The sequence below is a fragment of the Cydia strobilella genome, chromosome Z (assembly GCF_947568885.1).
Source record: "Cydia strobilella chromosome Z, ilCydStro3.1, whole genome shotgun sequence".
NCBI classification, from domain to species: Eukaryota; Metazoa; Arthropoda; class Insecta; order Lepidoptera; family Tortricidae; genus Cydia; species Cydia strobilella.
Window position 1 is genome coordinate 59,406,614 of NC_086068.1, and position 27,121 is coordinate 59,433,734.

General features: G+C 39.0%; 1 protein-coding gene across 1 annotated transcript; it reads left to right on the forward strand.

The window, feature by feature from the left end:
• LOC134753796 (uncharacterized) lies at positions 1-27,121 on the forward strand. Its single transcript, XM_063689738.1, has 5 exons — positions 1-56; positions 4,335-4,527; positions 19,862-20,041; positions 22,467-22,608; positions 27,057-27,121. Exons 1-5 carry the CDS (start codon positions 1-3, stop codon positions 27,119-27,121), a joined length of 636 nt encoding a protein of 211 aa, XP_063545808.1.

A 27,121-nucleotide genomic window follows, 5' to 3' on the forward strand; every position in this document is an offset into this window, starting at 1 on the left:
ATGGCGTGCTCTTGCGCTGGAGGCGAATACTCATTTTGGGTCATCGCGTCAGTCAAGTAAGTAAGTTTATTGTGCCTTATGCTCTCTTTATGCTACTTGCTATACAATTAGCTTGTATAGCAAGCATTAAAGAATGCGCCAAAACAAATAGGCTCCAGTTTCCTATGTATTAAACTCGAAGGCAGACATAACTTCGAATCCGAGTGTTGTTTTTGTTGTCCACGGTTGATAATGTAGCAGAAATGTTTTGATTGTGATATCAGGCTTCGATAACGGCGGTCAGAAAAGTCGATTACATTTTATCGATTAAAATTTGAACAAAACCAAAAATCTTTTTCTTGCGTTGTGTAGCGTTTTTGCGATGGTCCATATCCCTCTGGCAGTTAATTTTTAGGGGTAAAAACGGGACCCTATTACTAAGATTCCACTATCCGTCTGGCTGTCTGTCACCAGGCTGTATCTCATGAACCGTGATAGCTAGATAGTTGAAATTTACACAGATGATGTATATCTGTTGCCGCTATAACAACAAATACTATTGAATATTATTATTATTAGACTATTTATTATTGCCTTAAATGCTCGCAGATGTGTACCGAATGGGCGTTACAATTCGGTGCCGTTTGACCAGGATATCGCAATTCTAAACCTGCCGCGCGGCCTTGTATCGAGCGAATTATGAGCCAGAAGTACATTACTTAATTGATAATATATCTGGTGATAGCGTATCGGCGATAAGCCCGACATTGAGCAACCTGTCGCGCGTGAATCGAGAATGCAACAAATTATCAACAACTAAATAAGCTATAGTCTGTTTTTCAACTGTATAATATTACGCCATACATTTTCTATGCAATAAACAAATAAACGTTCCATAATATTTCCTTAGGATTCATAGGTTTCATAGTATAAGTCAGCTTCAAAAAAATTACAGCTACTTCATATAAAAATAAACCGTCATATCATCATTCGACGCGGGAGGTATTTATTTATGTATGGGCACAGAATAAGTAATAGTATTATCATACAGAACGGCCACGCACCGCCCCGCCCCGATTCCAATTACCTCGCCCCGCGACAGCAGATTGACGACCTTTTGCCAACCGCTCAGTATTGTTTTTAAGCAACTTACTCACACAATGACGCATGACGCGTGTGCAGAGTGCCGTTCACACATAGAAACGCAAGTGATTTTTGATGTATAGCGTGTCCGCCCTGTGGTAAGGATGTGCGGAGACAAACATGGGCGGTTATCATATGAAATGGTGTAAGATGCATCTCAGTAGTCTTAGTAGCGCTGTTAACGTAATAGCATTTTTACAAGCTTTTTTAAACATGCAATGTATGTTATCGTAGTTTGTTTGTACGGGTCAAATCTTGCAAGTTAAAATATGACCCACTTCCCGGTTTCCAATGAAGCAGAAAAATTAGATGACAGGGCAAAATATTATGGTACCATCGAGCTGATCTGATGATGGAGACAGGAGGTGGCTATAGGAACTATGTGATAAAACAACGCAACCTAATTGTGTTTGGGTCCGATAAGTACTAGTTGCCTGTTGAAAGAAAAGTACAGTCAGCGATAAAATGAAATTGTTCACAAAAAACTTATTACCAAGGAAGTACTCAGTTTTAGCGCGTCGCACGTGCTTATTGGGCAAGCCTGATTTAATATGGCCTGATTTTTCTTTTAACACTTCCTCAAATTAGGAAAGCCGGCGGGAATCGAGCTCAGTGGCTGCTACGCCAATGCGTGTCCGAATGACCGCCATCGCGTCATGCGTCCGATACGCCCCCAAAGATCGATCGACATAATCCGTCACGTTCCCGTTATCAGGTTATGCACAACTAGCAAATATTTATATACTAACTTCTCCCCGCGACTCCGTCTTTGCAGTCTGCCTGAGAGCCTAACACGAAACACGAAAATAGAAATTTAGTTACATATTTGCCGAATCCGCTCAGAATATGCCAGCCAGAGTGACAACGAGATTTCGATCTTCGTGTTTCGCGGGAGGCGCTCAGGCGGCCTAGCCTAGCCAAGGTGAAAATCGCTATCGCTTCGCCATCGAATCGCTTTGTGTCTCTCTACTCTCTCTATCTCTCTTCCATATTAGTGTGACAGTGACAGTTGCGTTTCGTTAGCTACGGAGCGTTAGCGATTGTCATGTTGTCTACAGGGCCTGTTACCTCTTCTCGCTTAACAAAAACAAAACTTCGCGTACCATCGTCTACGCAGTTAACGTACTCTGAACCCTATAGCGAAGGCCATAAGGACTAAGGTCCACTAACAATCTTACTACGACCTTACAACGAAACTCGCACCATTATCCCCAGTGTCATACGCGTAGCCCGTCTCGCTCGCTCGACAGCGGCGAGCGGGACGCGTGCGCAGGCGCACAATCAGAGCGGAAAGATGCGCTCGCTCATCCTGCCCCGCCTGTGACAGGGTAAAGGCCACGTTTTTGTATCACTGAGGTCAATTCATTCAAACTTATATTGTGACATCAGAATGATATCACAAGTAAGAGAGAAATGCACGCGCTTATCATCATTTTGATGTCACAATGTAGGTACATCAGTTTGAATTGGCCTCTAATAAAACTAGTCTCCGAAACCGGATTGTTCGACGTAACCGAATAAGGTTAGGTTTTACTCTTCTTTATGCCGAAACCGAAACTTAGGTCGAACACTGCCGAAAATACAGTTTCGGTGTTACCGGAAAGTTCTGCAGTTCTTTTATCCGACCTTCGGCTAGCTGAAACATGATTTTTATGTCGAAACCTTAAATTACAACCAGTCACTTTTATCGAAATTGTGTATAACTTCCGATACAATTTGTCCTGTACAGTCGAGTGTAAAAATATGGGTGTAGACAACTTACTCAAGAATATGTCCTATATAGTTCTTAATTCGCTGACATGAGAGCTATGTGACATATCGTCGCTATACTTACTCAACCTCATATCTGCAACAATCATTTGATGGGAATGTCGCTTTTCTTTCATTCGGAATACGGGTGTTTTGTCATCAAATGAGTGTTGCAGATACGAGGTTGAGTAAGTATAGCGGCGATATTTTTGAGTATGATTTGTGCACCCATATTTTTACACTTGACTGTACCAAACGACCCTCCATCAACAATTACACAAAGGCTGTGCCAGACATAGCTATATATTATTATACATCGACCTATGTCCTGGAAAAGGGGTGTCTGCCCAAGGGTAGGGGCTACATGCAATCGGTACTCGTCTCCAATACGCTTAAATGGAGCATTTTCTATGAAAAGGGACCTTATTGTCGATTGCGCTTATGCCGCACAGCGTCGCGCGGCATTGTATTTATATCGGAGCATCGTTTATAACGGCGTAAGCGCCATCGACAATAAGGTCCCTTTTTATAGACAATACCACAAATAGTCTGAATGCAACGAAAAATACGCGTGGAGAGAGATCTGATATTTGACAAGTAAAATTTAAAACCCTCAAAGCAATTATGAACTGATTTTGACAAAACATGTCTCTCCGCTAGAAAAACTGTTTTCAAATTTAAAACCGCATCCACATGGGCACCGAGCAAGTAATAGTATTATCATACAGAACGGCCACGCACCGCCCCGCCCCGACTCGAATTACCTCGCCCCGCGACAAGATTGACGGCAGTTTGCCGGCCGCTCGGTACTATTTTAAGCAACTTACTCACACGCATGACGCGTGTACAGACTTGCCGTTCACACATAGAAACGCAAGTGATTTTTGATGTATAGCGTGTCCGCCCTGTGACATGGGTGCAGCCGTTTAAGAGCTACGGTGCCACAATTATTATCTGTTTGAGGTTGTTAGAATTGTCACGATGTGTATTAATAGCCTGTTGATAGAAAAATATAGTCTGCTAAAAGCTAGTATTAAAAATTAAATTTATGACAAAAAACTAATTTTATAGAGCTAATTTAAAAGTGCTTGTTGCTAGGCCTATTTGAATAAAGAATATTTTGAGTGAGTTTAATGAAAACAAATGGGCACCTCGCAGTTTCTAACTAACATATAGGTTATCCCCCTATCCATAGATCAGTACAACTAATTTGATGTATTTATATTCTGATACAGGTTATTTCACCTAAAAGGAAGTCCCAACCACTGATGGCAATTTTTAGATTAAATAATAAAATAATAATAAATCCGTTTATTTAAAGACAACATAGGAATAATAAGCTTAATAAGGAATATATATTTAGTTGAGAAAGTAAAGTCGATTGCGCTGGTATGGCCATATCCTTAGACGTGATGATGACCATTCTGTTAAAAAGGCCCTAAATATACCAAACCAATCCCGAGGAAGACCACCCAACACCTGGTGGTCAGACATGCAGAAAGAGATCCGGAAAGAGAACCTGAGTACGCAGACAAGCCAGAACAGAGCACTCTGGCGCAGACATACAAGGAGGCCCGACCCCAGATAAACTGGGAAGAGGGACAGGCAAAGAAGAAGAAGCTTAATAAGGAAATGAAGCCATTTTTATTTTTCACTGTATTTTCATCATGAATTTACACACAATCCTGTTTCTTCCAAGTAAAAGTAAAACTGACTCATACCACTTATCGAAACTTATCGAACGTTCATCACTTTAGCCGTTGCCCGTCACGTAATTAGCCGATAAATAGATAAAGTGATATGATATTGTCAATAACGCCGAATTAAGTATAAGGAATTTGGGATCTAATTATAGGTACGTATAAAAGAAATTTTCTTTATATTTTGTCCCGGTTTTTTGCGACGGCTCGTTAAATGAAAGGGTATCATGGCACACGTTGAATTTACTAACAAAATGTAGTTAAAAAGATAGAAAATGAGCAATTTATCTCAATAAATTAGACGCAAAATATATGCAAGATAAAAAAAGACTTCAAAGATTCAAAATTTAAGTTTTTTTAATGCCAAAATGAAAAAAATACACTTTTTTTTAGGGTTCCGTACCCTGTGAAAATTTTAACTGTCCAGCTATCACGGTTAATGCAGAGATACAGCCTGGTGACAGAGAGACAGACGGACAGCGGAGTCTTAGTAATAGGGTCCCGTTTTTACCCCTAAAATCACGCTTTCGGTCACATGAAAATTTGCCAAACACGAACGGTTTGAACATGTTCAGTCGCCATCAGATATATCGAAGCGGCGGAGGTGCTCAAAAGAATCTGGACACGCACTCTAACGCCTTGACAATAGAGGTGTGCTCAGATATTTGTGAGCACCTTGGCCGCTCTGATATAATTCGATGGCGACTGTATGTGTGTATTTAACACAATTTCCGCAGTGCACCGGAAACCTGTATCATACACAGTTTCTTCGTCATAGTGTGTTATTAAACAAAACAATACAGTTTACGTAATCACGTCGAAGTGGGTGATTCCGCGGAAGTTGGTTTTAGGCTGTGAGCACACTAGAATAAATAATAGTACTACCGTACAGAAAGGAAACTTCCTAATCATGCTATCCCTATAATATATGGCACTATCCCTTTCGGCTATTTAGGATTGTCAAAATCAAGTCATTATCTCATCTGTGGTCGTGCACGCAAAGGGACTTCAAGCTGTGCCAACCCTAATAATTGCTCGGAGCCGGAGCAATCCTGAGCCGAACGGAGCCGAGTTTGCCCGAAGCGAGGAGTTTCGCACCCCTGTCGACATAGCGTCACAGGGCGGACACGCTATATACATCAAAAATCACTCACGTTTCTATGTGAACGGCACGTCTGTACACGCGTCATGCGTCATTGTGTTAGTAAGTTGCTTAAAAACAGTACTGAGCGGCCGGCAAAAGGTCGTCAATCTGGTGTCGCGGGGCGAGGTAATTCGAGTCGGGGCGGGGCGGTGCGTGGCCGTTCTGTATGATAATACTATTACTTATTCTGTGACGGAAGAGCGTCTGTGGCGGGCCTTATATATATAATTGCGACATGATTAGATTTCTATGGCTATGTAAAAACGCGCGCGCACAATATACGTCAAAAAAACGCTCCCATACATCATAGAGTTATTGTCTGACGGTGACTAACTGACAATATAAACTCGCTAGTGTGTTAAGAATCTTGTCGTTTTAGAGTGGAAACGATAGGCTTCCAGTACCCGTACCACGAGTCACTGACAGTGTCAAAACTGACAGATGCGTCAACGTCTACGTAACTTACTTTCTATACATCTCGTCTGTCTGTCCGTCTGTCACCAGGCTGTATCTCACGACGCGGGATATGGATGGTTATGGTAACATGTCGAGCAATCATTGACTTTATAAACGTGAGTGACCCGGTTTAATATATTGAATATGTTCACAAAAGCTTTAATAATAAGATAAGTATTTTTATTACATTCAATGCACCTCATTTGCCTATCGTACATAATCTAAATCCGCTAATCTGCGTATAATACGTGCAAATGTACTCAATCACAAACGGTCTTACGTCACACACTACATTCATAAATAAATGTACAAATTAGCACTTTATTCCAAGGGCATTAAGGTCCAAAAATTTATAGGTATATGTTTATGACAGAGACGAGTAATCTGACTTACGAATCTTTCCAGTGGAGATCCTCATTGCTTAGTGTCGTGTGTTCGACTTTGAATTGACTGCTAAATAAAATGTTCCTTATTGCACTTGAAGCATAAGGACCCTTCTGTGATGGAAAGCCACATATAATTCCGTCCGTGCTGTGAACTTCGTTCCTCCCTGTCCTTTAAACTAGCAGTAAAATTTATTTGTCACCTGACTTCTTATTTAATCTTTCTTGTACGCGACACGAGGACAGCTGGCTCGTCGTTGTTTGCAATTTTAATAATTTATCATGCATACTTGCGCGTGGCCATCGATTACCGCATGCTGATTTGGGGCAAAATAAAATCATGCAGCGCGTAAGTCTCGAGGTTTGCATAAAGGCTGGCGCGGGTACAAATGTGTCTGACACATCTGCCTAGGAATAGAAGTGTCTGGCTGACACATTTGTCAATTTATTTTAAAGCGAGAATAAGTTATATCTCATGCCCTTCGCCGGCTTGAGCGGGTTAATGAAAAATTGTATGCACAACGCCAACTGACACGGTCGCGTGCGATGGATTTTACCTACGAATGTAGGTACCCGCGAGCTCTAGCCGGCGAAGGGACCACATCACACATAGGTATGCAAATTTGACGGACATATCCACATTATCTACTCGTATAGGTATCCCTAGTTTTTGATTTCAAGATCCTAATACTTAAAATAAATAAGTTTTTGGCAAAAAATTCATTTTTGGTACAAGCTTTTATCGCTGACCGTACTTTTCTTTCCACAGGCAACTAATACTCATTGAGACAATTCAAAAAACCCCAAACACAATTAGGTTGCGTTGTTTTATCACAGAGTTCCTATGGCCACCTTCTGTCTCCATCATCAGATCAGCTCGATGGTACCATAATATTGCATTGTCACCCAACTTTCACGTGTGCAAATTTTCAGCTTCATCGGAAACCGGAAATTGGGTCAAATTTAACTTGCAAAATTTGACCCGTACAAACATACTTACATGTTTACTTACATAGGTACAATGCAAGTTAAATAAAAGCTTGTAATAATATTATTTTTGACTTTTAAACGTCTTTAATAGTGAGTAGCGACCGATACAATTCTTTTGCCCCAATACGAGCTCAGACATGTAAATGTGTGTCGTTTGATAGTATAAAAGAGGACTAAATAATCCAGACGGTTTATGTGTGGACACGAATGGTCGCCAAACTACCGGCCTACCGGCGAATTCCATCGGTGTCGCTTACGAACAACGTACTATTCGAATACTTTTGAAAATGCTACGAAGTACAGTCGCCATCAGATATATCAGAGCGCCCGAGGTGCTCAAAATATCTGAACACGGACTCTAACGCCTTGACAATAGAGGCGTGTTCAGATATTTGTGAGTACCTCGGGCGCTCCGATATATCTGATGGCGACTGTACATTTTTGGCTTTAGATGATTGCACTATTCCTAATTGTCATCATTTGTGCCATTCTGAATCAAAAGGGTACTTATTGTCGGTTGTCAATAAGGCGCTATTTCCATATAGCTTCAATTTGAAATCAACCTTATTGACAAGCAACAATGTGGTACCTTTTGGTTGAAAATGTCACATTTAGTCATTTAGTCATCAAGCCAAATAGAATCTTCTTTCTTTCTTTTTCTTGATGGACTCGAGGGCGGTGTTGCCCGTAGCCAATGTCACGTAAAAGGGTAGGAACAAAATAAATGCTCTTAGAGCACGACGCTGTTCGGTGGTTGTTGTAGTTGTCTCGTAAAACCGATAGCTGGATTTTACGAGAAGCACGTGGACTACCGGCCGTTGACTCCAAAATGGTGGTTAAACACGCTTTGAGATTAATTCTCCATTCACTGCACACTACCACATTAGATTATTGTATAATAAAGCTATCGATATTACACTTTAAACAATATTAATGAGCAAAAAACAAAGGAATTAATCACGAGGCTACTATCAAGATGGCGTTCGAACCGGAAGTCCCCCAAATAGAATCGATTGTAATAGAGAGGTAAAGTCTAAGAAAAAAAAACGTACCCCTTAGTTTGACATTTAAAACAGATGGCGCTGTACTGCGGCATATGATTTGCGGTCACTGAATTGTCAAACGTCAACTTCTGACAATCAGAGTTACCGCAAAATGTATGGAGCTGTATAGCGCCATCTCGTTTACCTGTCAAATTCGAAGCGAAGAATATTGTTTAAGATTTTACGCATCGTCCTCAAATAATGCGGTCTATCCTTCGCATTTTCTGGCCGAGGACCGTAAGAAATGAGGATTTGTGGAGTGTGTGCCGACATCCTCCGATCGCCCAAGAACTAGCGCTGCGGAAATGGAGATGGATCGGACATACCCTTCGAAGAGTTGCGAACAACGCCAGTACCGCGTTTGAGTGGCGGCCCGCAATCGCCCCGTACACAGAGGGCTGGAGCGAGGCCAAGACCCGAAATGAATAACTAAAATGGAAGTGGACTGGCCACTGGCCACAATGCTCCGATACAAAACAGAAAAATGGTCAAAAGACATCAGAACATGGTACCCAAGAGACGGAAAAAGGAATGATGGAAGACAGAGGGAAGACGAGTTCAGGCAGGTGGCTAGCATTGTGGAGGAGAAAGGCTCCGGACAGGGAATCGTGGAGGAATATGGGAGAGGCCTATGCCAAGAGCAACCAGACAAGACGTCTGCGGAGAAAGGCTAGCAGTAAGTAAGTATAGTTATTTGTGCAACAAGAGAGGAAAGTTGGTTTTTCTTGCGTTTATTTTTTTAGTTTCTTAGTTTATTTAGAATCTTGAGCGTAGCGAGGGACTCAAAAACACGAGATGTAAAATAACTTTGCTCTCGACAGCACACATAATTTTTCACCTCAGTAGTGAGAACATATTAAAGGTCGCTCCAGGGAGTGACGAAAGTAGGCTTGTTCGAGCTGCTGAGGTGAAAAGTATATGTTTATGTAATGGAACTATCCATCAAGTGCACTAAGGAAACATGAGCCTACCGCCGACACCTGATACCGTTAGAATCATGTACGTTCATGCGTATTAATATATAGGGCTTGTTTTGCAAAAACCACGCACAAGTCATGGCGCGTATGACATGTACCGTAAGGCTACTTTAGCCCTTACAAAGTTACTTTGTCCAAAAGACATTTATTGAATTAATAAATTCTTAAAAACGACACTAAACGCTTACTCCAAAACAGATAATCTCATAATGTCGTCTATAAGAATTTATAAATTCAATAAAATAAGTTTTCATGGTGAACAAAGTAACCTTGGGAGCCTAAAGTAACCCGACCTTACGGTATGTAAGGTTTTTAAAAAATTGCAAGCTAACAAAACCTTACTAGGTTAAAGTTGCCTCTATGGAAAAAATCACGAAAGCATGTCCAATTTTCATTTAATAATTTCTATTGTAATTATATTATTAGGGTCTTCCCAGATATATTGACGCTGCTGAATCGGCGAAAGCCGATAGGAAAAAGCTTTATGTCTGCGCAATGAGAGCAAAAACTCGCGCGATCGCCAAATCTTCTATCGCAAGTTTCACGCGTCGCACCATATATTTTCTTCCTTTCTATTTTTCTGGATTTACGCCCCCACATCGGATAGATAGTATAACAGACGAGAATTTGTATTATAAATGAATACTTGCTATATTATACGCCGTGTACCAGCAGGAGGACAAAAACTCGAGTGTATTATTTCCCGTTAGCCACGACATACGGCCTGGCGATAATTGGCCGACACACTTTGTGTGTGTCATGTTTACTTTGATATGATACCAAACGGTGGTTCACTGTACCCTATACAGAGTGTTTTGTATTATGATACCAAACGGTTGTTTACTGCCCTCTACATGGTGCTCGGGAGGATTTTTTAGCTGACCCATTCCACGAGAATGCATGAAATAAAGCAACAAAAAAACTATGACACAATTTATATTTAATAAATCGTTCCGTACTTTTTAGTATTTGTTGTTATGGCGGCAACAGAAATACATCATCTGTGAAAATTTCAACTGTCTAGCTATCACGGTTCATGAGATACAGCCTGGTGACAGACAGACAGATAGAAAGACGGACAGCGGAGTCTTAGTAATACCCTTTGGGTACGGAACCCTAAAAACTATGACACAATTTTTATTTAATAAATCTGATAGAAGTAAAAAAGTAGGTGACTTGACCGTGACGTCATATTCTCATAATCATAATCATAATAATTTATTTATAAAACCAATTTACACGTCAATAATCAATAATTAATAATAGTGATTTACTAATAATAGTGATCTAGTTATTAGGTACAAACAGTTCTGATTAATAATAATTAACTAAATGTTTTAATAATAATTGTCAATATAATTATTATCATATTCATATTGTGCTGTTTCATGTAAATTCCAATTTGGCTAATCGTATTGACAGTTCGAAAAAAGAAACTTATTTGACTAGCAGGTAAGTTAAGTACCCTATGCCCATAGATATACCTCATGTATGTGTGCAAAGTTTCATTACAATCCAACACGTAGTTTTAAAATGGGGCATTTTCGATGGCGCTTACGCCGCACAGCGTCGCGCGTCATTGTATTTGTATCGGAGCATCGTTTATAATTGCGTAAGCGCCATAGCCATATTTCCAATAAGGTCCCTTTTTATAGGAAATACCACAAATGAGAACGAAACTCCGTTTAGAATGGGAAGGTGAAATTCGGCCGAGCTTGCCGGGGGCTTAAATATGAGATCAATCCGGTTTGTAATAAAACATTTTAAATGTAACACGAAAATAATAAAAATTGAAACATTATTAAAACACAACATGTGGGTTTTCCATCATTAACTTCCTGCCTTATTCGGTTATAATTAATTAAATATTATTCTAGTTCCAATAACAGCGGCATCCTCATTGTGATGATTAATATTAATATTAACCTACTTATTTACTTTATAACAAAGTCCATTGCGATGTTAACGGAATGTGCCTACTCTGTTATATTTCCACTTTAGTTTATATAAACTAAATGTCATTTGTGAATCTATAAACGTCGAGATTGAAGATCTTGTGGCTGCACCCAATATTATAGGCGAGACAAAAGCTCACCGTCTCCGCTGGTTCGGCCACGTTATGAGAATGGAGGAGAATCGCGGGTTTAAAAGGGCATACTTGGGACGCCCGCTGGGGCGGAGGCCGATCGGACGTCCCAGGTATCACTGGGGCGAGTTGGAGTAGACTTGCGCAATATCCATACCGATAGCTGGCGGGAGATCACAGGATCGAGACGATTGGCGTATACTCGTGTCAGAGACTAAGACTCATTTTGGGTCGCTGCGCCATCAGTAGCAGTAGAATCTATAATAAATACATTCCCTCACTATTGTGGTATTTTCTATAAAAAGGGACCTTATTTTCGATGGCGCTTACGCCATTATAAACGATGCTCCGAAATAAAAACGATGCCGCGCGACGCTGTGCGGCGTAAGCGCCATCGACAATAAGGTCCCATTTCATAAAAAAATCCCCATGTATATTGCTATTCATTCAGTAGAAGTTTTGTATACGGTTCGCCTGATAGTAAGCAGTCGCCGTAGCCTATGGACTGCAACTCCAGGGGTCTTGCGACCCTTTAAAAACCTGTATACTCCATAATATTGTCTTCGGTTACCGCAATAGTTACTCATGAAATAAAACTATGAAAACGGATTATATCGCGTATATTGAATTTTACATCCCGACGTCACCCGTTGACCACGAACGCTGTAAAGGGTTCGAAACGTCGGGATGTATTATAAATTCAATATACGCGATATAATCCGTTTTCATAGTTTTATTTCTGTATACTCCATTTTTGAAGAACCCCATACAGTAGTATTTCGAGAAAACCTCGGCCGGGAGCTCATTCCACAGCCGAAGCGTCCGCGGGAGGAAATTCCTCTTAAACCGCGCACTACGCGACCATTTAGGTTCTAGGGTGTGAAGATGAAAACACTGCCGACGGCGAGCGGTGCGGTGATAGAAAGTGGCCGTTGGCATCATGTCAAACAATAAGTACCTATCTAAGTGTGCCCTGTGGTGTGCCCTAATAAGGATTTCAGTTACAGTGTGCCATTACAATTCGTACCTTGTTACAGTGAATCAATATGAAAGGCGCTAGGGACCTCATCCTCATATTATTCACTGTCGCAAGGTACGAAATGTTACTGAAATTTGATTCCTTTTTTTTATTTTTTATTTAATAAAATACAGAGTATTCATACAATAATCATAGCCCCGCAAAACTCAATAATGAGTTTGACTGTGGGGTCACCAGTCTCTAGTTACATATGTACTTAACTTAATTTTATAGTAGTGCAATTACTACAAAATATTGAGTTAGTGTATTTTTAACATTGATTTAAATTTAGACTTCTTATTTTCACATCTTATGGCTTCGGGCAAACTATTAAGCAAATATGGTATTCTTTGCCTAAGGGTTCTATCCCCGTAGTAGTTATTAATTGTAGGAACGCATAGTTTGCCTGAAGTCACAGCCTTTGTGATGTAAGTGTGATTAACTGGTGTTAATGCATCCTCTGAGTTAAGCTCCTGCCGGCCATGGTTATTGATCGCAAGTAGGTATTTATGTTTTAAACTGACAGGTAAGATGTTGCAAATTTTGAATAGAAGTCTGTAGTTACCTTTACATTTGAGTTTAGTTTTATGGTTAACAAGTAATTTTAAAACTTTGACCGTATAACGCGCAATCGTAACATTTTTACATTTCTCGCAGCCTTACAGATCCAAGGATCGTGGCGATTAGCGATAAAGGTGCACGTGTCGCGTTATCGCATGCGTGGGCGCACGATTAGGTAGATTCATCGAAACACAATGTACTTGCATAGAGTTTTCTGAAGTGATTTTTTTTGGCTCAAAGCCTTAAGGCGTGAGCGTGAGCGAGATGGCTGAGCCTGCACGCGCGGATATAATGTTTTTTAATTTAAATTTCTTGTAAGTAATGGATGAGTGATCAAAAGTTTTTAGTGCGCATTTTAGCTTTTGTGCAATAGTTGTTATAAGTTTTTAAGAGGCCGTAGTCGATTTTGGAGCAAAAATGTAAAATTGATAGATTTAGTCGTTGAAATTATACACGTTTTGTTACGTAGTACCTAAATAACAAGTATTGATTTCTATTAGCACGTCTTCTCATCTTGCTTTTTAATAATGAGGTCGCGAGCGTGCGTCACCGGTAATGCATGAAGAGAAGGGGCAGTTTTTAAAAATTCATCTAAAAATCATGGTGGTAAATTATACAAATTGATGTATAAGAATAGTTTCAGCAAATGTTTGTAGATTGTTTTAGTATCAAAATTACGTTGAAATTAAGTCGATTTTTAGAGAAATTGTCACTTGTTTTGAAGTAATTTCTGAAGAAAATTGATTTCGTCTAACTTTCATTTACACTACTTCAAAGTCATAATAATAAAAATGTAGTCTGATAAACGTCAAGTACAAGATATGTGTAATACAAAATTACCATGTTTAGCAGTCCCAACTTTACGAAATTTACAAATAAGAGCGACAAAATCAGTGCTTTACGCGCGTTTACCTAAACGTCCATCAGAAAAGCAAACATTACTAATTTAGTGAGTTTGTTTTCAAAAAAATTATCTGATAAAAGGTAAGATAAGAAGACGTGCTAATAGAAACCAGTACTTGTTATTTCAATTAGGTAACAAAAGGTGTAAAATTTCACGGACTAAATCTATCAATTTTACATTTTTGCGACTAAAATCGACACCGGCCTCTTAAGGTCTGTTTTAGACCTATGTTCGTTTTTTCTAACGAGTCAAACTCAAGAAATCAGGAAATAAAACTATGAAAACGGATTATATCGCGTATATTGAATTTATAATACATCCCGACGTTTCGAACTCTTTACAGCGTTCGTGGTCAACGGGTGACACCCGTACGCGATATAATCCGTTTTCATAGTTTTATTTCATGAGTAACTATCGCGGTAACCGAAGACAATATCAAGAAATCAGGTTTTCGAATCGATGAAGTTACTAGAGAGAGGCCTGAAGATTGCTCATTCTTGTTATTGATGATTAATTGTGATGATATTAATGTAAAACAAATGGTATTGTTTCTTTTATGAAACTGTTTGCTACTGTACGGGAACGACCCCATTTTAAAAGCATTATTACCATCCTATTATAAATAAGTTTTTGGTAAAAAATTCATTTTTGGTACAAGCTTTTATCGCTGACTGTACTTTTCTTTCCAAAGGCAACTAATACTCATCGAGACAATTCTAAAAACCTCAAACACAATTAGGTTGCGTTGTTTTATCACAGAGTTCCTATGACCACCTCCTGTCTCCATCATCACATCAGCTCGATGGTACCATAATATTGCATTGTCAACCGACTTACATGTGTATGCGAATTTTCAGCTTCATCGGAAAACGGGAAGTGGGTCAAATTTAACTTGCAAGATTTGTCCCTTACAAACATAGTTACGTATTACATGCATACTTACTTACTAATAAAAACACTGATTTAAACTTTCACGATTTTTACTCATTATTATTTACAACGACGGGACTTAATCGCGTAAAATAAGTATTAAACCCACCTCCGACGTTTCGAGGACGGCGTTGTCCCCGTGGTCTCGGAGTCTTCTCCGAGACCACGGGGACAACGCCGTCCTCGAAACGTCGGAGGTGGGTTTAATACTTATTTTACGTTATATTTAATAAGTGTAAACCTGGCTTGGAATAAATTTTGGAGCTTTAAAGAAATTCTTAAGTCAAATACTTCTATTAAATTAAAGAAAAAGATATTAGATTCTTGCATCTTACCTTCACTTACCTATGCATCCCAAACTTGGATTTTTAACAAACAAACCAGAAACAAAATATTAACAACCCAAAGAGCCATGGAACGGAGCATTCTGAATCTAAAATTGAGACACAGAAAGAGAAGCACAGACATAAGAAAAACAACTAAGTTGATTGATGCTCTAGAGCACAGCAAAAGATTAAAATGGAAGTGGGCCGGTCATATTGCCCGTATGAACGAGGACAGGTGGGCCAAACAGATAACTTCATGGAAGGGACCTGCAGGCAAGAGACCCAGAGGCAGACCTGCGGAGAGATGGCTCGATGAGATTTTAAAAGCAGCAGGAAAAAATTGGACAGACAAAGCGAATGACAGATCTATGTGGAGAAAAATGGAGGAGGCCTTTACTCTATAAAGAGGTCCTTGATAAAAATGTTATTATTATTTATGTTATTTATTAATTTTAATTTTAATCACAATATAATTGTAAATCAAATTATTATTAAGGAAATAAAGAGGCTTAATTATTATTATTATATGGTATTACCACAAAATTATGTCTCACCTCGAGTCTAAGTTACATGGAATCGTTTAAGAAAGTACGCGGAATCGCCAAGGGCCAATAAGGCATTAGGAAAGTTTGATTTTCATATGTCGTTCGATCGTTTTTCCTCTGAATTGAACAGTCGCCATCAGATATATCGGAGCGGCCAAGGCGCTCACAAATATCTAAACACGCCTGTTCAGAGTGCGTGTTCAGATATTTTTGAGCACCACGGCCGCTCCGATATATATGATGGCGACTGTAGAAGCCGTCCAACCGGTCGGGACCGGGCATTCTTTGTCAAAAAAAGTAGAATCGCTCTCGGCGTTGCCTCTCTCGGCTCTTGACCACCATTCCATTTTAGACCGAATATAAACTTGCTTAAGGTCGTTTTTACTGTTGATCATTTCAGTTTTTACGGTCATAGACAGCTAGAAATGCGACTTGAAATTGATACACTTGTATAGGTACTTATAATTAGAGCTTTCTTCTATTAAACATGTTCGTGGCGTCGACTGATTACTGTTGACAAGTTGTTGGCACTATTACTAGTTATTGGCACCTTTTGCTGCACGAAGGTCACCAGTCTTAAAATAAGGTAGCTACCATTGGTGGGCTTACCTTATAATATGATTAAAACTGCACAGAATACCAAAGGGCTAGTTTTTGACACGTTTTTTGTCTGTTATATTCTTTGTTCCCCTGAATCATTTTTTTACACAGTTGTTTAGGGTTCCGTACCTCAAAAGGAAAAAACGGAACCCTTATAGGATCACTCGTGCGTCTGTCTGTCTGTCTGTCTCTGTCCGTCTGTCCGTCTGTCACAGCCTATTTTCTCCAAAACTACCGGACCCATTAAGTTGAAATTTGGTACACATATGTAAGTTTGTAACCCAAACATGGACATGTAACGTAAACAAATTAATTTTAAACACGGGGCTACTTTTGGGGGGTAAATGAGAAAATTAAAAAATAAAGTTTGTCAAACTATATCGTGTTACATATCAAATGAAAGAGCTCATTGTAAGAATCTCAAATATATTTTTTTTATAATTTTAGGATAAATAGATAGAAGTTATTCAAGAAAATAGGCAAAAAATGACCATCCCCCTTTATCTCCGAAACTACTGGGTCAAAAATTATGAAAAAAATACACAAAATAGATCTTTACCTATAGATCACCGGAAAACCTATTAGAAATGTGCAGTCAAGCGTGAGTCAGACTTAATTACTTAGTTTTTGATCCGACCCCTACGGGTTTAGACATTTCACATAAAAAATACATTGTTTAAATTGTGTAATGTACGGAACCCTTGGAACGCGAGTCCGACTCGCACTTGGCCGGTTTTTAGCTTCACCCTGGATATTTGTACATATACAGAGTGAAGGAAGGAAGCGAAAGAGGTATGTCAGGATCGTAGCAAGTGGAAATCCGTGGTCTCTGCCTACCCCTCCGGGAAATAGGCGTGATTATATGTATGTATGTATACAGAGTGATTATGTTATGTCTGACCATACTCTGGAGGGGTGGATATGTAGGATATACTGAACAACTTTTACTACCTATGGGGCCGATCCCGAAAACGTAAAAAATAAAAAACCGGTCAAGTGCGAGTCGGACTCACGCACCTAGGGTTCCGTACGTATTAGTATTTGTTGACGTTGGCCAGACCCTTTTACCCTTTGGGTACGGAACCCTAAAAACTGCTGTCTCATACATTTCAATCGGCGATTCATATGTCAATGCTTTTTCAGGGTTGGCTCCATAGTAAAAGTTCTTCAGTATGATCTAGGTACATATTCAGCCTCGATAGTATGGTCAGACAAAACTAAAATATAAATTGAAGTGAATGAATTCATTCGATTCCAATAGGTCTCTACGAAGTTCGAGTAACCAAAGATAGATGCGTTCGCAAGTGTTCGCCTACGTAAGACCAAAGATAGATATAACTCCGTAATAGATGGATACAGTCTAAGGAAAAAACGTGCCTCGAAAATCAAGAAAATTTGATTCTCGTTCAGAGGGCGCTACTAGCTTTGGCCTACAGTCGTATAGATGGCGTTGACGGTTTCGTTTGTTATTCAACAATTTTAACGCATATCAGTGAAAGAACATGGGTCAAAATCATAAAAATAATTAATGCAAATAAAAAAAAACATTTATCTATATTTAAAAATACATTCTATCGTATTTTTATAAATCTTCATTTTTAGTTTTAAAGTGTGTCGACAGATGGCAGTGAATTTACTGGGGTTACAAAATTTACTATGACAGTACCGCTCTAGTATAAGTTACTCTATGGAGTAACTTACACATTTGGCATCGCCGGCTCCCCAGCTATAAGTGATATAACTGATATGATTCCAATATCATTCAAATATCGTTTTGATGTCTGGTGCACGTGCACGAATCGGCTTAAGTCTAATCAAGTAATCAATTACGATTGTATTTGACACGGTAATGCATTGAACCATAAATATTTGCATTATCCTACGATAATATAATTATGCTTTAATAAAAACAATTACATTAAAAACAATAAAATACAATAAATATTTACCCATTTCGATTCCGTATCTCAATATGACCATTTTATTTAAAATTGTATACGACTTACACTTTTTTTCAAATTTGGTATTTTTCATGTTATTTCTACTCGGAATCATGAGCTTTTTCTATTAGGACAAATAAATTGTCGCACAATATCCATACATTTTACGTTATTCCATAAATTCCAGTCTATTATCGTCATACAAAATCTATGAAAAAGGGTAACGAAATGGAATATAATTCTTATTTTATATTTATAAATTAAATACTTTTTTAAGCCGTCTTGTACGGTACGTATCTACCGTCTCCGATTCTCCCTCAATTGCTCAAAGATTAAGTGGAAGACATCCCTTAAAGCGACTAGTTCGCCTTTATACTAATGACGTGTTTTTCCTATTTTGTTTCTCTTTATACAGTCGCCATCATATATATCGGAGCGGCCGAGGTGCTCACAAATATCTGAACACGCACTTCAGCGCCTTGACAATAGAGGCGTGTTCAGATATTTGCCGCGACTGAACAATTAAGTGTTATACCATAGAGTAACTTATACTAGAGCGGTACTGTCATAGTAAATTTTGTAACCCCAGTAAATTCACTGCCATCTGTCGACACACTTTAAAACTAAAAATAAATATTTATAAAAATACGATAAAATGTATTTAAATATGGATCAATGTTTTTTTTTTATTTGCATTAATTATTTTTATGATTTTGACCCATGTTCTTTCACTGATATGCGTTAAAATTATAAATAACAAACGAAACCGTCAACGCCCTCTATACGAGTGTAGGCCAAGACTAGTGGCGCCCTCTGATCGAGAATCAAATTTTCGTGATTTTCGAGGCACGTTTTTTTCTTAGACTGTATCCATCTATTACGGAGTTATATCTATCTTTGGTCTTACGTAGGAGAACACTTGCGAACGCAGCGCGGCGCGGCGCGGCGCGGCGGGCCCACGGCGTTCGCGTTCGCAACGAGATCACCCACGTAGGACACTTCTATAGGTATCAAAGGATTGATTTACCCCGCTCCGCGCCGCGCCGCTTCGCGTTTTGTTCGCCTACTTAGTACGCTGCGTAATACTACTATTTCACTGTCTAACAAGTTTGAAACTCTAGGTCCATGGGGTCCCAACGCGCATAAGTTGTTTGCAGAAATCGCGAAGCGTCTGGTTGACGTAACTGGTGACCGAAGAACTGGCGGCTTCCTCGCACAACGTATCAGCATTGCGATACAGCGAGGAAATGCCGCCAGCATCCTTGGTACAATGCCTCAAGGGCCTATTTTAGATTTAAGCTAGTTATTAATATCATTTACGTAGTACCACTGTATATATCTTGTATGTAAATAGAGTTTTTAAAAACAAGTATTTTAATGTTTCCAGGCGTCGGACCCAGGTGTGGTGGTGCTCCGCCCCGAAGCACTGACCCGCGACTCGGACTCGGACGAGACCGACGACTGCGGCCCGCCGTCGCCTCTCGCCGTGCACTTCATTAACGACAACGTGTTGATCAACGGCCGCTCGTCCATGCCCGGCAAGGTTGACCGCAGCCGCGCCGCCCGGGTGAGTTGTAGGCCCAGCGCCGAGAACGACAATGTGTCGTCAATGATAACTAACTCTATGAGTGCAGCCGCGCCGCCCGGGTGAGTTGTAGGCCCAGCGCCGAGAACGACAATGTGTCGTCAATGATAACTAACTATGAGTGCAGCCGCGCCGCCCGGGTGAGTTGTAGGCCAGAGGCCTAGCACCGAAAACGACAACTATTATATTGCTGTGATATGTAGTGTAACAATATACAACCGAATATTAAACTGAAAACTGTCTAAGGTATATTCTTTTTATACTACGTCGGTGGCAAACAAGCATACGGCCTGATGTTAAGCAGTCTCCGTAGCCTATGTACGCCTGCAACTCCAGAGGAGTTACATGCGCGTTGCCGACCCTAACACTCCGCACTGTTGAGCTCTGGCAACCTTATTCACCGGCAGGAACACAACACTATGAGTAGGGTCTAGTGTTATTTGGCTGCGGTTTTCTGTAAGGTGGAGGTACTTCCCCAGTTGGGCACTGCTCTAGATCTGGAATGACATCCGGAATGAAAATTAAATGGAATGAAAATAGGCGTGATTATATGTATGTATGTATGTATCAAAAGGCAAACGAACCTAACAGTGACCCTTGTACCATATAATTAACGCATCTGTTATTTCGTTTCTAAATACCTTTACAGTAGTAACCCGAAATGTTCTTAATTCATTTAAAACGCTCACATAATTCTCCACCTTACACCTTAAGAAATTAGCATCACAATCGCTTGTATAAAATGTTTTACTTTAGTCATTCTTGCTAAGAGAAAAGAGTCCAATTTGAAAACGACATTAAAGACATGTTCTCATGAAAAATTTACAGTTTTTAGGGTTCCGTACCTCAAAAGGAAAAAACGGAACCCTTATAGAATCACTCGTGCGTCTGTCCGTCTGTCTATCTGTCTGTCTGTCTGTCCGTCTGTCACAGCCCAAGTTTGTAACCCTAAGACAGACATGTAACGTAAACAAATGAATTTTCAACATGGGGGCCAGTTTTGGGGGTTAATGTGAAAATTAAAAAATTAAGTTTTTCAAACTATATCGTGTTACATATCAAATATAAAGAGCTCATTTTGAAAATCTCATTTTTTTTTGTAATTTTATAATATATAGTTTAGAAGTTATTTAAGAACTTAGCTAAAAAATGACTATTCTCCCCCTTTATCTCCGAAACAACTGGGTCTAAAATTAAGAAAAAAATACACAAAATAGTTATTTACCTATAGATGACAGGAAAACCTATTAGAAATGTGCAGTCAAGCGTGAGTCGAACTTAATTACTTAGTTTTTGATCCGACCCTACGGGTTTTTAAAAACTCACTTTTCACATAAAAAATACATTTAAAAAAATTGTGTAATGTACGGAACCCTTGGAATGCGAGTCTGACTCGCACTTGGCCGGTTTTTTCCCTTCTATGTACTGTAGTACGGTGTATAATTACAATAATATCTATATATCAAAATGTCATATATGAAAGTAAACTTACATGTACATGATGCCTTCTTCTTCTGTGTCAAAAATACGGGCCTACCGACCCGTGAAACGTGCGAACAACGCATGGGACCGTGTCGAATTAACAAACAGTACTAGATCACTTACTTTTTGAATCGTAATCTCACTTTGGCATAGTTCCATCTGGGGCTGGTGTTCCGTTTGGAGAAACAGTGTGGTTTATAAAGGGCCGTCGTTTGAGATTTATCCTTAATTGTTTATTGATAAGGTTTAGTTTTGATCGGCCGCTAAAAGTGCTTTTGAAGTAAATTGATCCTGGCAATTGTTTTGATACGATGTTATCCGTAGGTTGCCAACGATTTATAAAAATGCCTTGGATTTTTCTATGTAGTTACATAACTACTCGTATTACATTTTAGAAGTTTTGCATAGTCGAGCGATAAAGAGGCAGATAGCGAATTTTCGGATTCGCGTTTCCCGGCAGGTCCTCTATAAACAAACCGCCTTGATGCATCAATGTCATATTTTATTATCTCTGAAAACTTGTCAAAGACCTGTTAAAGGTACAGTATGTATAAGTTACTCTATGGTTTACTAACAAGGCTAGTCCTGCACTCTGGTGGCAGAACATTGCAGTAATATCCCCTATTCTTGATATTAATATTGATCTGTATCAATATTATTATGAAATAATATTAACATCAATAAATTGCTCTGTTAATTAGCTTAAGATAATATATATATGTACATATTATTCACAATTCATAAGTGCTTGTAATAATAAAGTATATTTGTGACGTTTTCAACCAAAAGGTACCACATTGTCGCTCGTCGATAAGGTTGATTTCGAATTGAAGCTATATGGAAATAGCGCCTTATTGACAAACGACAATATGTACGCATTTGGTTGAAAATGGCACATTTGAACTTTGAAATTTGTATATTCCAGCTCAAAATCCAATTCGATGACTCGCTGACTCGCACGTTTGAGTATCCGTCGGAAACCTCGCTGTGTGAGGACTCGCCGCAATCGTCCGCCCAACCGCCTCAGCCCGCCCACCAGGCCGCTCTGGGCTCCAACACTCATATAGGTACGAATATAGTGTATATTTTCTCAAATGATTTTTAGGCCTCAGACCCCTAATTAGTTAAACAAAAGTCTTTGTCTCTTCTATGGAGAGGCGCCTTAGGCGCGTGCTGAGCGCGTGCCAAAGCAACCATGTCGTTAAGAAACAACTATCGTGATAGTATTAAGGTTCAAAATGTAACAGCTCATTCTGAGATAACAAGCCTTGGAACCTTTTTTCTCGGTGTGGGGATGCTGTTACCAAAGATAGATATAACTCCGTAATAGATGTTTACAGTCTAAGGAAAAAACGTGCCTCAAAAATCAAGAAAATTTGATTCTCGTTCAGAGGGCGCCACTAGTTTTGGCCCACTGTCGTATAGATGGCGTTGACTGTTTCGTTTGTTATTTAATAATTTTAACGCATATCAGTGAAAGAACATGGGTCAAAATCATAAAAATAATTAATGCATATAAAAAAAATCATTTATCTATATTTAAATACATTTTATCGTATTTTTATAAATCTTAATTTTTAGTTTTAAAGTGTGTCGACAGATGGCAGTGAATTTACTGGGGTTACAAAATTTACTATGACAGTACCGCTCTAGTATAAGTTACTCTATGCTGTTACGCATCGTCCTCCTGACCTGAGGTGGGCCTATTATGGGGGGATTGTGGGACTCTCACCTCCCGGCTCTTTCCATTGAGAAAAGAGGGGGAGGAGCCTACCCAATGAAGGACGATCGGTGTGGCCTCAGAATACAGAATATATATATTTTTACAGTAAATATGGTGCTACTTTACCGCACTAGTGCGATAATTAGCACATTACGTAACTATGTCAAATTTTTTAAGGGCCGTATGTACTGTAAAACGTACGATACATGTGTAAATAGGTAATTCGCAACTCGTGTCGATATAAAACACTCACTTCGGTCGTGTTTAAATTTATCGCCACACGTTACGAATTTCCTCTTTTTCGCACTTGTATCGTAATACTATAAAGTGTGGGTAGTTCGCAAAACTCGCGCAGCAAGAAGATGTTGATACAATTAGCCTCATGCATGAAGTTTATATTTGAACGAAATATGTTTTATTCGGATGTTTGTTACCGTTATATCATGTTACAAATGCATTTCCGTTTTTAAATTACCATTTAATCACTTAAAATTATAAATAAAAAGTACAAAAATTTGCCCGCGAAAATCTAGTGAGCGAAACGCTCGAAACGCCACGTGACGTCACGCGTTCGACAGATTAGTGTCATTAGTAGCAAACGTCAGTTGGGCCGCCCAACGTGTGACGTCATCACGCTCTGTCGAATTCGCGCCAAAAATTATGAGCGTTTCAACCGCTCAAAATTTTTCAACATTTTAAATATTTTTTAATAAAATAATGTTAAGGTTTACAAAAGTGTTTTTATCATTTCCGGTGTTCCAACGATATAAATTATGAATCCAAAAATAAAAATAAATTCATGCATGGAGCTAATTCTTCGCCAGTCCGCCTGTGACCACGGACGCAATGTTACGTTCGAAATGTCGGGCCAAAAAAATAATTAAGCGATTAATTTCCGGTTCAGTTTTAAACAGTGTGAAAATCGTGTTAGTTGAAATCAACATACGTTAGTCAAATATTATACAAATGCCGTTTTTTATTTGCATTGCGAGGGTTTATTTAGTAAGCGATTTTTTTGCTTATCAGGCGAAAAAAAAATCATAGTTTACACTAACGACAATGCCGCCAAATCCGTCGGCGGGAAACTTCTTACAAGCGTAATTATCTGTTTTTTTTTAACAGTCAGTGACCAAAAAAACAGCTATACCATGGTACCTTTTTACCTAAGAATGCCAAAAATCACCTATAAATTTTGTATGTACGTGTTTATATCCTTTGTCTTTCTGGTACAGTCAGCTGCAGAGAAAAGGCACCCCCCCTGCATACAAAGTTCTATAAATTAGTATGGACGTGGGGTACCTTTTCTCTGCAGCTGACTGTACCTTGTTGTACATTTTGCTGCATTTGTCACTCTGCACTCTCTCCTCTCATCTACTCAAAGGTTAACTGGAAGAGTTCCCTCAAAAGGATAAGGTCGTCTTTGTACTTCTTACTAATTGTATGTTATTTTTTATATGTATTTCTGTACAATAAAGTTACTAATACTACTACTATTACCGGTTGGAGAAGGTTTTAAAATACTTAAGAGCAAAGAAGAAAACCGGACAAGTGCGAGTCGGACTCGCCCACCGAGGGTTCCGTACTTTTTAGTATTTGTTGTTATAGCGGCAACAGAAATACATCATCTGTGAAAATTTCAACTGCCTGGCTATCACGGTTCATGAGATACAGCCTGATGACAGACAGACGGACAGACAGTGTAATCTTAGTAATAGTGTCCCGTTTTTACCTCGAATATACGTATAATTAATTATTTAATAAGTGCAATCATAACACTTATTTAACAAGGAAATTATTATTATTTAAAAAGAAAAGGAAAAACGCTGTAAAGAGTTCGAAACGTCGGGATGTATTATAAATTCAATATACGCGATATAATCCGTTTTCATAGTTTTATTTCATAAGGAAATGTGCGTTTTAATTTTATTTATGTACAGTGCTGCCAGCCATGCGAACTAGACGTCAAGCGAATCTCTGTGTTATAATGTGCACTCGCCATCAGATATATCGGAGCGGCGGAGGTGCTCAAAAATATCTTGAACACGCACTCTAACACCTTGACAACAGAGGCGTGTTCAGATATTAACGTGTGGCGACTGTACCACTTTGTCGTTTATTATTAAGGGGCTACCTGAGGTTTTCATCGATTTTTGACAAGTTTTGAATCGTATCTCCTACTTTTGCACTACATATAGAATTATAAGACAAGCGGCTATCGGTTCTTCAATCTTTTATCTCCATTTTTGTCTACCGGATTGTGTAAAAAATGAATACTTATTTATTTATGATTGTTTTAAACATTGTCTAAAAAAACACGTTTTTCGTATCTCGATTGCTGTGAAAGATCTTACTTATACGAAATCTACATATTTGGGTTCGTCTTAGACGTCTCTAAAAAATTGTCTAAGGTTTTAATTTTAAACTAATTAACACAAAAGTTATGGCCAGAAAACCAGTTTTTTGGCCTAAAATTGTTCAACTTTGATGCCAAATATTTCGAAAACAATGAACTTTGAAGTAAATATGGGATACTATATTGCTAAAATCCGTTTCTGTTAATATGATAAGCTACAAAAAACATTAGAAAACTAAGGGATTCAAATCGAAGGTCATTGGGGCATGGGATCCCCTTAAGTTTCACGCCAGTATTCTCAATGAATATAGGGAGCGTGCATAAACTGTAGGGGGCAGCACGTGAGACGTCAGATTTTTGGTGCGAGGCGTGAATGTGTAGTTTATGCTTCCAAAGTAGCCCACAAGATGGCAGCACTTGCTTCGGCGTGAAGTGTCAATGTACATGTGATGTACATGTTTATGGTTCCGATTCAGGCCACAAGATGGCAGACCCTCCAATGCGCAGGGTCCCTATAGTGGTACCTTTTGCTTGAAAAAGTGACATGTGCCATAAGATTTTTCATGCTGAATGGGCTATATGCATGAAACATATTTTGACACATTTACTGCCAGGAACCCGCTAGGTGGGTTCATTTTGCATTGGGAATGGGGCGCTTGGCACTGAAAGTGATGAAGTGACTATTAGAAATATTCATATTCATATTCATATTTTTTATTTGTATTAATCATACATTGTCATGGATGCGTAATTTACATTATTAATATTATTATTTACAATAGATATGTCAGAAATATGTGCAATTAAAATTGGGTTTCATTAAACATTAGAATAACAATAATAACAAAAAAAAAATAATAATAATAATTCAATTGTCAATAAAATAATCATATCCCGTTCCAATACGTTAGGAGTGATCCCAATTAGCCTTCCAGAAATTCCTTAACCGAGTAATACGCCTTTTGGAAATATTAGAACAAATTAAATTATTTTCAAAAAATATTTTAATTTGTTTTTATTTCTAGTAGAAACTATTACATAAATTATAAACTGAAATAAATGTCATATATGTACTAAAGTGACCAAGGCCTCCAGTGCCCCAGGCTGGAATCGAACCAGCGTGGCACAGGCACCTGCCGCGATAGCAGACCATTCGGCCACCGGGCCACGGCGGCATAGGTCGAATTTTTCCAAGTATATGCACTTCTTACTGAAGGCCTATGGCATCCACAACACAAACCTTGTTAAGCTTCTATTAGTGTAAGATTGTCCCATAATATTTATATATTTACATTTATAATTGTGACGTTTTCAATCAAAAGGTACCTTGTCGGTTGTCGATTAGGTTGATTTCAAATTAAAGCCATATGGAAATAGCGCCTTATTGACAACCGACAATAAGTACCCTTTTGATTGAGAATGGCACAATTATTCTACAGTGTACTCGCGGCGCGTGGTGGTACTCCGCTTGGCGCCCGCCATCCCTGACGAGACGTTCGTGTGA

Bases quoted from the DNA above. Each gene is read 5' to 3' on its own strand.
- LOC134753796 (XM_063689738.1), top strand. From the start codon at position 1: ATGGCGTGCTCTTGCGCTGGAGGCGAATACTCATTTTGGGTCATCGCG. The intron at 4,528-19,861 runs GTATTTTCATCA...TAATGTTTCCAG, and splicing joins AGCCATTTTTATTTTTCACT to GCGTCGGACCCAGGTGTGGT. The intron at 22,609-27,056 runs GTACGAATATAG...ATTATTCTACAG, and splicing joins GGGCTCCAACACTCATATAG to TGTACTCGCGGCGCGTGGTG.